This window comes from Mya arenaria, chromosome 3 (assembly GCF_026914265.1).
Source record: "Mya arenaria isolate MELC-2E11 chromosome 3, ASM2691426v1".
In the NCBI taxonomy this organism is placed as follows: domain Eukaryota; kingdom Metazoa; phylum Mollusca; class Bivalvia; order Myida; family Myidae; genus Mya; species Mya arenaria.
In genome coordinates, this window is record NC_069124.1 from 54,207,027 (window position 1) to 54,219,958 (window position 12,932).

Here is a 12,932-nt window from a genome sequence, read left to right on the forward strand (position 1 = left end):
TTTGAGACGCTGTGAATGCCTGGCAGGGACGCAATAAGGAGGTAGTATGAACTTGAGTAAAGCATTTTTTAATAATTTGACATTGTCAAAATCGCCAGGATGTAGTGCGGTCTTCGTGGTCTAGTGTGATTGGGGTATTACATCCTGACCATTAAAGAACAGTCATTCCTTCATATTTCTATGAAATAATTGATCGAAATTACTGACTGTTTTGTACATTAACTGATAATTAAGCCTCATTCTGATTTTACATAATTAATGAGCTACATCATCTCTGAGGTAACCAATGGAGGAGTTATGATGCAGGAGATAAAATGGTCAATCAATCAAGGGTAACCGGATCAGGCTGCTTTTCCATCCTGAAAGTGTCAGGGGGTTTCCACTGATCAAAATGATGTTACCTATATATCCTTTATCTTTGGCAAGAGATAGAAAAGGGTGTGTACACCATTACATTATCACAACTTTGAATTACAAAGTCATTCCTTTGCTATCCAAATGAAGAAAACAGGACAGCTAGTCAGGGGTGTGTTTTTTCTGGCATGCTTTTATCTTCATGGCACAGCATAAAAAGATCATTATAAAATTTTGAAAAGAGCTTCTTTTTTGTCAGCAGAATGGATAGTTACCTTAACATTGGTGTTGTCAGTCACTTAAAGGGGCTGTCTCACGTATGATAAAATAGCGGGAAAAAAAGAAAATTGTCGAAAACTGACATAAACTTGGCATCGATGTGTACAATGCATTGAAACTTACTAACTGAAGTACCACATAGTTAACAATTTATTTAAGTTTAGCAGTTATTTCGTATTTTTCCATTAAAAGCAGGTAGAATTCATTCCTTATGCGTAGTCGGTGTTATCACGTGATATTGCCGAGGTAGGTGTATAGCTTAATTATGTCACCCTATTGGAATAAGCCTTTGTAGCTCAGTGAGTAAGACGCTGGACTTCAATTTTGGCGACGCTCAGGTACGAACCCGGTCTCTAACACAATTTTTTTTTTACATTTTGGTACTTTTTTTACAATTATGATATCAAAGCTTAACACATTCTTTTAGATAATTGTCCCGAGATTCATAACAGAAAAAAACTTTTTTTGGTGCCAATCTGTGACACAGTCCCTTTAAAGACCTAAAGTGTGATCTAAAAATGACTGAACCAGCCGCAGGTGACCGCAAGTGGTTTTACAAATTTTGGTATTTGCAGACTCTTGATGAAGCACGAAGCGTGCAAAAATTCTACTTAAACACTCATTATTGTTACCATCGACAAGAGTAACTTAACCACATTTGAACTCTTGACAGGAACATATACGTAACTTTAAAATTGTTGATCTGAGGTTACATCAACATCCAAAATAATTCATGCTGATTGACTTTTTTGTGTCAGAAAAAATATTGCTATAATTTTAACATTCAAATAATAATAATAATAATAATAATTCATAATACTGATAGTAACAGTAACTGTTGTTGCATCAACACATAATTAAACATATCAGTTCTCGGGACTTGTACACATTAAAATGAGCACTTGCATGTATATTATATTTATCTAGTTCTGCTTCTCATCAATGATCACAATTATCTACAGAAATCTAGAAGACTTCCCCTGTACATCATTTATGAGTTTGTCTCCTTTGAAGGCATTTCTTCAAAGACGGTAATTAAAATGATGAGCGCAGCATTTAAAACCTAATATCAATTAATTCATGTAAATGAACACTGTATACACACAATTGCTCCAAGTTTCACCATGCATTTGCCTGCCACATAATTATACATAACGTACATTGCTGAATAATGTTTTCTTCTCTTAGAGAAGCATGCATGAACATTGCAATTAAACATAACTTAAAAAAAACTAATCCTGAGTTTTATAGCTATTATAAATCCTTATATCAGACAAATAAATTATATATACGAATTTCTATTTTTATCTCATTAATTGATTTATCTCATTTAATTAGAAGGAATAACTGCAGGAATATCCATGCAGCCACATGGCCTATTAGTAATAGGGACAGGTGGTAATTACATACACTGTATTTAGCAGGTAGTTAGAGGAATTGGGTAACATTAATCCACTGTTAATTGCTGATTCTCTGTTACAGGTAGGTGCCTTTAGATGTCAAGAACTAAGTCAAAGGAAATCTGCTACTTTTGAATGGCTATTTGAATTAGAACTCATTGATTCAGAGCAGTACAGACAAATTACCATTTTCATACATGTATGAAACTTTCTAATGATCATATAGTTACACTTACAACAAAAGAAGGTCTTATGACCCCCCCCCCCTCCACCACCCCCCACCACCCCCCGGTCCAGAAATAGCAGGGGAAATAGGCAGTGCCGAGTGAATGTGATGGTTTTGTTTCCACGCCAAAAATAGTGCAGAATGGGCCTTACCTAGGATGTCCCCTGGGTGCAGGGGCTTTTGGCAGGAATCCTGCGAGCAGTTTGTCCCCCCAGTTTTACCTGGGATCGGCTGGACCGAAGGTCAAAGTCCTCGTTCAAATTAAACTTGGTATCCTTCATGAGAACCATTGTTTACGACATTTATTCATCCTTTTTGGTGTATTAAAACAATTGTATTCATTTAAGTAAATCTTTTTGGGAGTAAAAGTGCATCAGATGCTGTACAACTTCCATAAATATTTCTTTACATAATTACATCTAGTCAGATATATTGTTAGGGGTCAAAAAGACAAATTTCAACTTTCCATGCATTGACCACCAATAATCAAAATTATTATCAGTTACTTTACATAATTAAATAAATTTTGACAATTAACAGCATTATGATCTCTATAATAAAGACTTATACACCAAATTATTTCTAGGAAATATTTGGTAACACTGATAAATTAACCTACAAGTTTAATTAGAGCTACAAGAAAGACCAATGAATCGCAAATTTAGCATTGATTTAAAGTCCCATGCATAAGTCTGTTTTGAAGTATGCAAATGAATGATATATAAACGAAATATATATATTTATACATATTTATATTATCGATTATCGATTAAATAAAACACCACATGATTGCATGTTCTGAGGCGTAAAGTCTATGTGTACAAATAAGGGGTAAACGATACGCCAAAAAACGTATACCAATATATAATGTAATATGCTGTACCCATATTATTATTGCTATATATGTATATACTTCATTTACAAGCTATTTACATTAACTAATTTATCTGTTATCACATTTAAGACATTTGTGTTATATTTGCATGTTAATTTAACAATATTTAAAAGTATTATTACTTATTTGTTGCAAATGGCGAAACAATACACCAGGTACTCGAGGTTACTTCAATTAATATTTCAACTAAAAATAATAACTTGAACCTTGAACGGAATAGAAATACATTTTATTTGTTTATGACTGAATCAAGTCAAACTAATTTTGGGTTTAATTAGACAATAATATTATAATACACCTATACTGAAGTCTTAGATTCCTCTCATTCAGAATAAAGTACAGTTTAATGAGTTGATTGCTTCAAAACTAGGTTTAAGTTTGTTTTTATTGACTGTAAAACTTGCTTATAAATATCTTTAGCGGCGAAATTCAGTTAGCTCCAAAATACCACTCAGTTAGCTCCAAAATACTGGAATCCAGTATTATAAAGCTCCCAACTACCAGACTTGTGTGTCTGCTATCAGAGAGAGCAAAAACTTGGACCAGACACAAGACTCTAATCCCGCAGAAATTCTAAAGGCACAAAACTAGCTCTTTAACCCTTGAAATATAGTTCATTGTGTGGAAAATAATCAAACAAGAGAGATTATTGAAGGAACCTGCAGATTATTATCAGCTATATGAAAATACAATTAATATAACCAGATGCTTGGCCCTATTTTGACAGTCTGCAATCAGTTTTTTCCACAAAAAAAGATGAAAAAAATACTTTTAATCAGAATTTGCCAAGACCTAACTAATAAATTGATTATTCTTTACTGGCACAAACAAATCATTGTGTTAAATAAATACTAGTATCAACACAAATTAAATACAAGGAGTTAGAATAATCATCAATGTCAGTATGATCCACAAACTGTATGTTTTTAACAAAACTACTTAGGCACATCCAACAGCATTTCAAAAATGTATTTTTGTATACACTTATAATATAGTGAATTGTTTTAGTTCATATGATAAACATCGAAAAAGGCAGGCACATATAATAGATGAATCAACATGATTCTGATAAAAAAAAAAAATCAACCAAAGTTACAGTATTCGTACTTGACTATACATGATGTTACAGACATATGGACTTTGAACATTTCATTATACAGTTCAATGGCAAAAATGACTGAAAAATAGACTTCTGTAAGACAATCTGATTGTTATTAACTGATTATCAATCAGGGCTTACTTGTTTGATGTTTTAGAGGAAAAAATATGCATAGTATAGGGTTTATTTATTGATTATTATCCTAAAACTGTCCATTTTCCAGTTTTTAATAAAGCCCAATGCCCCAGACCCCCTAGCACAATTATGTATCTACATGAATAGAGCTAGCTACGCCCCTGAAAGGAAATGGATGTATGTGTCAAATGCATGCATGTGTCATAACATAGATTTGACAATTTACCTTGTGTCCACATGGCAATAGCTCCACCTCCCTGTGCAGTGTTTTGCAAGAACCCATGATGTGGTCCGACAGTCAACATGTATCGTAGTGCATCATCCGGGCTGTCATAGTCTTGGCTTTTTAGATTTCTGTTAGTTATGTGAAACCCTAAACCATTGGTTAAGTTGGTCAAGAAGTTAGACCCTGTGTTGACCACTACTCTAGGGGCTCCACTGCTCATGGGTATTATTTCTATGTCCATTTCCTGGGGTGTACGGACAGGCATGTCAGACCCTGGTATGTAAAAATGTTGGTGTAAGCCATCAGAGACGGTAAATATTAAACTGTCTGAAAATGTTTCACTTCCATCATGCTGGTAAGATATGAGGCCCTTCTTAAGGTCACTTTGAGAGAACCTTGTCACTATTCTAGAGAGGTTGTACAGCAGATTTCCATGTAAAGGCACTTGTGTTATGGTAAAAACCACATCTTCATCAGCAGTGTCCACATCAAAGACCCTGAGTTCCAGTGGCGTTAGTATTTTAGTTGTTCCTTCTTTTAGTCTAAGAGTTGTAACCATGACAACAGGTAAATTATTGTCCTGTCCACTGATTGAAATTCGTAAAGTTTTGGCCATTGGTTTTTTATCATCACTTACTTCTACTTCAAAGACGTCAAACTTAACTTCATCTTCATTCCGGTGAACATATCTTACTTTGTTAGAATCTAAATATTGGAACAAGAAGTTGGAAAGTTTTTCACCACTCTGATCAACATATTCTAAATGGCCATGTTTTGGTGGAACAGTAATGTTGAAAAGTAGTTCCTCAGATACTTTTATCTCAGAGTTAGTCAGAATAGCCCTAGTTAATGTTACACCTCCATCGTTTTGCAGAATTAGAGCTGTATTAAAAACATCAGGTTGAAGCAGGTTAATGCCTTTAAATGTCACATAGAAATATCTGTTAATAAGTGAGTTCAAACCATCTGTCACATCAAACTTGATCAAGTCTAATTTCATTTTTTTGCCAAAATGGATATATTCCACAAGATTGTTATCAATGTCTGTCTGTGTGAAGTTAGACCCATAAATCAGGTTCACTTTTGTATTTTGGATAGTTTTTGTCAGGACACCATATTGTGGAATCTTCTTGATTATAAATGTAAGGTTACTGACCAAAGAGTCAACATCCACAGCCTTCAGCATTTCATTTGTGATAGTCTTTTTGTCTCCCAAGCTCTCTATTTCAAGTCCATTGTTTACAGCAAGTCTCGGCGGCTCATCATCAATTAGAAATATAGTTATTGGGACAGTCCTTGTGACATTGTGAATACCGTCTGACAGAACAAACACAAACACATCATTAGTAGTCTCAGAGCCATCATGTTCATACACAATCGTAGAAAATTCTTTGATTTTGTCAAGAGTGAAATTTTGTACTTGGACTTCACCAGTTAGGGATTGCTGTACAATTTTACCATGTTTAGGAGGAGTGACAATAAGAACATTCAACTCATCAGCAGGTTCATCTTTATCAGTCACCTCTAGTATAGCAGCATCTATTCTTATGTCCATGCCTTCAGAACCAATGAATTCCCTCACAATTACTCCAGGAACTTCATCATTTGCTGGAAGTATAGCAATAGATATTTTCTTGACACCACTAAGGTTTCTCCCATCTGAACATTTTATATGGAACTGATCACTTCTTGGTTCAATACCTTTATGAACATTCTGTACATAAAATATGTCACCATTCCTGATATTATCTACATTGAATGCTGATATAGGTAATCCAGCCCTTGAACCTGGTGATTTATTTTCAAGAAATCCATTTTTAGGTTGTTCTGTTATCATACACATTATAGTACCTTCTTCCGAGTCAATATCATTAACATCAATATGTTCCCTACGTAGTTGTACAGTTTTTCCTTCAGCAACCTCTATATCATCATGTGTAATGATTTCAGGCAGTTGATTGTTTACTGGTTGAATTTCAAAAACTAATTCAATTCTTTCAAGTATGGACCCATCTTTTAGTAAAACATTTGACGTACCAAGAACTACAAGCTTGATTCTGTCCTCCGCTTTACTTCTTCCAATATCTGAGCCAGTATGTGTGTAAGTAATCTTTCTGTTTAAAATGTCATTTTGTGTGAAATAACTGCTTCCTTGCCCGTTTAATAATATTGAACCAAACAATGGGTACTTTTGAATAGAATACACAATATCTCTTGGGTTGAGGGATGTATCATATATTTTAAAATGTTCAGGACTTAAAATAACTGTACCATTTTCATTCACTATATGATAGATAGTAAGTTTACCATTATCAGCAACAGAATTTCTTTGGAAGAGTACTTCACTTCTTTTAACAATGTTTACATAGAATGTCACAGGAATGAAATGTATGCCATCAGATATTTCTACCATGAACATATCTTTGAATCTTTCATCATGTTCTTGATTTCTGTACACAATTTTACCCATTTCAATGTCAAAAGGGGAAAAGGTTTTATCTGTTTTAATTACAGTTCCATTGTTATACAAAATACCAAACTGTGGAAGTTTACTCATGATGATAACAATATTCTGTGGGTCAGTATCTTTGACAAATAACATCTGTGGAGTTATCACAATTTCACCATTTACAACAACCTCAGCTCCAGTGTTAATAACCACTGGTGGAACACTATTCACCGGCTTAATAATAATGGTGAACACTTGATTTGTCAGAATGTTTTCAGACTGGTCTTCAACATTAAAGTCAAATTGCAGTGTTCTTTTTGCAAGTCCAAGTCCTGTTGCTGGTGGTAGGTAGCAAACTTTGTGTTGGTTTATGTCAGCTTGGCTAAATTGTGTAAGATTTCTGTCAGAGTTATCGCAATAAGCAACTGTACCAGCTTCTAACGGCCCATAATCATACGTATCATACGGCTGCCTTTTTATGGTGTACATAATTGTCCGGTCATTTGTGTCATCATCAGTAAATCTTAAATTTTTCTTGTTAAAGGGTGTACATCCATTTCCAGTGACATCTAATTCAAGCTTTGTGTTTGGATACAAATAGGGCGGTATCTCATCAATTGGCTGTATTTTAACATGGATTTCATGAACAGGGGACTTATTTGGTGGTATACCCTTATCTATTATTTTAAATCTGATTCTTTCATCCATAAAAGCTTCATTAGATTGAGATCCTGCGTGCTTATAAAACATTTTTCCTTTCAAAATATCCAGCTGAGTAAAGTTGTATACTATTTGCACATAAAATCCATTATGAAAATGCCATTCATTTGTATCTGATGGTTTTTCTGGCTGCTTTTTTATGATCAATCCTCGACTTGAATAGGGCGGTTCAAGAACAAAGATGACATCACTGTCATCAGTGTCAGTGTCCGAAGCTGACAAATCTAAAGATGAAATCAATGCTATGTCATTTTTCTGGATATCAAGACCTTTGTTAACAGTCAAGATAGGAGATTTGTCGTCTTTTGGATAAATGGTTACTGGAAATAAAAATGTAATCACATTTTGTCCATCAGAAAGCTGGAAGACTATATTGTCACTGAGTGAATCACTGTCATCATGATGATAAACCACTAGTCCATGTTTTAGATCCTCAGGTGTGAAATAATTTCTACCAGCTGGGAGAGTCAAGTGACCATGCCGCAATCCATCAATGTGATATATTTTGACACTTTCTAAGTTACCCACATGAGAGATTTCAAGCATATCTGGGCTTATAATTGGTCTTGATTGACCTTCAATTAAGAACATGCCCATATTTTCAGTAACAACAGGTGCATTTGTACTCATTGGTTCAACAACAATCATCAATGGCAATGAATCTGAGGCCAGGCCCTCTGGGTCCACAATAGAAATCCATATCTGAAAAATTCTCTTGATGTTTGAATCAAATTTTGTTGGCTTATAAGCAATTTTGAGGTCATTAACTTCATACTGAAAGAAGTGGTTAATTGGTTCATCTGCATTATCCGTATTAATGATAATTCCTTCACCGGGGCCTAGTGGTTGAGAAATGTTAAACATAAGTTTGTCCGACTGTGTCTGTCCATCAGTAGCTGACAAAATGTCAACAGTGATTGGTGTAAGGATGGACTGGCTGACTGAATCCATTATGAATTTGGCTTTATCGCTGGGTTCCGGTGGAGTGTTGTCTCTACCGGAGGATATCAGTACTTCCAACTGAAAATATTCATCCTTTACAAGTTCTCCAAGTTTTGTCAGAAGTTTTACCTGCATAGGAATATTGTCATGTTTCGGTACACTTTTATGTGCATAGTATCTATACCTTATATCAGAAGTCAAAAATTCTTCACAGTCAATGTTAGATAAGGTTTTGTTCAGCAACTCACCAAATTGAGGTAGTCCAAGAGATTGTGGTAAAACACTAATGAAGCATGAATTAATGCTTTCGTCAAATGAAAACTGAAGTGCTGATGAATCTATTGGTGAGCTGACATCAGAATAGCTATTTACTTGTACCGCAACATTTTTGGTAACAATCTCATATGGTTTTTCAATGATATTGAACTGAATGACAAACTGAGTGATAAATGTCTCATTCTGTGAATTGTATTGAAGCAATGTAAGAAATTTGTCAACACCATATATCCTCCCATAGTGAATGTAAGTTAAATCTCCAGTACTAAATCTGCAAGGAAATTCAGATTTGCTTAGTTGTCCTGCACTGTATGGCAAATCGTCTCTTTTCACAATATTCAAAGAGCACGAGTCCCCGTGCTTAACATGTATATTCAAGTCCTTCAAGGGGTTTAAAGTTACACTACGGCCAAAAGGAACATCCACTTGCCTATTAACACGAATTATCTCACTTTTGTGTAGTCTACATTCCACAAGTAACAAACTGAGTATCACAATGAATGATATCTTGATCACAACTGTCAATTGTAATCCACCCATGATTTCTCCATTACGAATAACATCTGATGTGTATAATCATTTCAATCTAATTCTTTAACATGTTATTAATCAAAATAAACAATCACTGTATGTTGTTAACACGTATCCTACCATAAAACATCAGTAGTTTCGTACTGTATAATGCAGCATCCTCTCGGCTACTTTCATCTTTAAACTGCAACCGATTAACCGCGCAATGATATTAGATGAATAATTATTAGGCACGTGCGTATGATAATACTGCAGAAGAAAAAGAAAAGTTTATCTGAATGGAAATATAACTGTTTTGTTATGGTATATTTATTGAAATATTGTACAAATAAACCTGATTCACCAAATATATTAAGGTATATTAGTCTAGAACTATTTTTTACAACTGGCCAATGAGTGTAGCCCATTCACTACAGGGTGTTGCAAAAATATTTGGCATACTTTTAACGGACAACATTTGGACATTTTATTATAGCTCAATTTATTATTTTTTCCCTCTTTAATTGTTTTTACATTTGTATTCAATGCTCTTTTCTCTTGATTTATGTGAGTCATTTTAATATGTTTTGCCCGAACAAAGTATCAAAACCATGCCTCTAGGGAAGTATGTTGCCTACATGTAGATGTTGTAGACAGATGAGGGCATGCCACAGTTTGCAGGCCCCGTAAGGACTATGGATGAGGTTTAAGGGACAAGATAAGCCCTGAACGAACATATTATGGCCAGGTTGCGGCCGAACAATCGTATGCGCGAGTTTCCAAAACCCTTACAGGTACGGCATCTGCATTTACGGACCATTGGTGTAAATGCTCAAGCCCCAATTTCTCGAAACTTCTTAAGTCCCTTATAACAGGATTTAGCTAATTCCACTATTTCTCTTTGTCTATAATTCGCGTAATATAAACATCATTTAAAGTTAGTCAACCTTAAATAGATATTTCTTTTATGGATATCACAAATAACCATATTTCATTTACCAAAATCACATTTTAGTATGTGTTTTGACTATTTGAAATAAGCTACTTAAGCCTGTTAAGCTTAAGAAGTTTCGAGAAATCGGGGCCTGGCATTTACAGGTTTTTAAGAATCTACCGTACAAATCATGTGAGAACCCGACTTACACCGGTATGCATGGGCATCACAGAAGGGTAATATGAACAAATTCATACCGAATTCCCATTGGACTCGGGCTATCGGCCCGGAACCGGCAGGAAGCTATTTTCTTACGATAAGTACGGATACCGTGAGAGCTACGAGTATGTAACACCCGTATGTCCAGATTCTCGAAAAAGAAACATGGTCGGAATTAGATGTCATAACATTAAGACTCCGTATGGGAGCCGTAACAGAAATATGATTCGTGGTCGTGCTGTGCTTCGTCCCCGTAAAGGACCCATACGACTGTCTGCGGCCCTTCTACTGACCAAAAGAACATGTCTGAAATTAGTGCATGCACTTTACATTAAAATTTGTTCAACTGTGGAGGCCCGAACAGATTTTCTCAGGTATCGGTTTGATTTCATCTACATTAAAATAATACAGCAGGGGGAATTATCCAGGATAATAAGTGCTGTTTATTCTAAACAAAATTGCATCCCTTTAAAGTAGAGACTGAAGATGTAAAATATGTTTTCCATTACATATATCAACTGTAAGTCGTGAGCATGATGCCGTGACGCAATGTTTATATACATGGTATTAGTATATACATTATGTATGTATGTGTTTATTATTATTATTATTATTATTATTATTATTATTATTATTATTATTATTATTATTATTTAATGAATATGTGTCAGATACGACCGAACGCCTATAAGATGAATTTACTGACCACGGCCATGCTCTCCGGAAACAAAAAAAGTCACGCCGACGACGCCGGACAAAGTAATAAGTACGTGTCTACCATGCTTTGCAGCCGATACAAAAGGTCAGATCCGGTCAAATCTTATTCCACGAGTAGTTGCCGATTGGCTGAACGACCATTGCTGCTTATCGTAGGAGTATCATCCGATCATCAGCAGAGTGTTGGAAATTGGTGGCCAACGCGTGCGCGAATGGCAGCAACTGATCGACAACTTCTCGATAAGCAACAACTACATGGTAGCATAATGGCATCGTCCACTGAAGTATGTGAGCCACAACGGCATATGAGCTGAGAGATACCACCAGTATTGCTATTTACCTTGCTGTCGGTTTCAACTGACTTGAAAAATACTTAACAATTACTTAAAACGACGCGTATGTCGCCAATTGCTACCCAGATGAGCCATGTGCCGAAGGGCAAGATAACACCAGCAACGTAATTTGCATTGTCTCAACTGACTCTAGAATTCTCAACAAATTCTGAGGCAATGTGCTTGTCGTCAATTGTCCATCCGGTACAAATAGATAATCTTTTATCGTCATTTGTTGTCTCTGGGCTTCGGCCGCGTCCCTAGTCGATTCCTCCACCCCCGACGGCACCAAGAAGGGTTTCATCCTATGAGTCATCGTCATCCTGCGAAGTTCGACTCCCATCCCGGTATCGTGGCTCGTCGCCTGTAAGAGTAATCGGTCGTGTATCCTGAGCCCGGTTTACCGGCCGCCCACGAGCAGCGCCGATGCGCACTATTTAATTACTTCCCTCGTCATATTCATATACGCTGTCATCAACGATCAGTTTATCGAAGCTAAGCCTTGCGAACCTCCCATCATTGCGCTCTGCCACCAAACGTTTTGAAAGTTCTCGCCTATGGCGCATTACACGTTCTGTGTAGTCCTCGTGCACAGCGTATCCTGAGCCTCGATTGAGTAAAGTTCCTTGTTCAAAATGGTATCTTTGTCCTTGTACTTGCCGAACTTCACAATAATACTACACTTATTTCTATCCTTCCCTTTCACCCTATGAGCCCTTTCAATCTCAGTATTTTCAAGCTCAGGCAAAGATAAATCATTTTTGATAAAGTTTCTGACTTTGCTTTCGCTCGTTTCCCAATTTTCATTCATGTCGCCGTCGATACCAATAAAACGAAGATTATTCCTGCGTGAGGCCCCTTCAACATTATCCACTTTTATTATCAAGTTCTTCAGAATTGATTTCATTTCTAAATTTTCAGTTTTCAAGAATTCATTTTTCTGTAAATTACTGATTGTGCTATTTATATCGTCAATTTTACTGTTTATAGACATCAATTCACTTCTCACCTCTGTTTTCATGGAACCTAGGAAAGACATAACATCCTCATTATCACTTCCCGCCGTGGCCTGACGGGCCTTGCGCGCTGGCTCCTTACCCCGACCCCTCGGTGGCGAGAGGTCATAATCCTGGCTACGGATGCGAACGAGAGTGTGCTCTGTCGAGTAGCCCGCTTTGACCCTGGGGCAGGCCCTGGAGTAGGTCCCGGATTGAGTTCC

At 36.2% G+C, this 12,932-nt stretch overlaps 1 protein-coding gene across 1 annotated transcript in view; it reads right to left on the reverse strand.

Annotated features, from left to right (window-relative positions):
• LOC128227726 (extracellular matrix protein 3-like) overlaps positions 1–9,692 on the reverse strand; it is an 83,511-nt gene extending 73,819 nt beyond the window's left edge. Inside the window, exon 1 of the mRNA XM_052938510.1 lies at positions 4,615–9,692. Within this exon, the coding sequence (XP_052794470.1) occupies positions 4,615–9,541 (4,927 nt within the window). The 5' untranslated portion in view covers positions 9,542–9,692. The remainder of the gene's footprint in view (positions 1–4,614) is intronic.
• Positions 9,693–12,932: the final 3,240 nt, after the last annotated feature.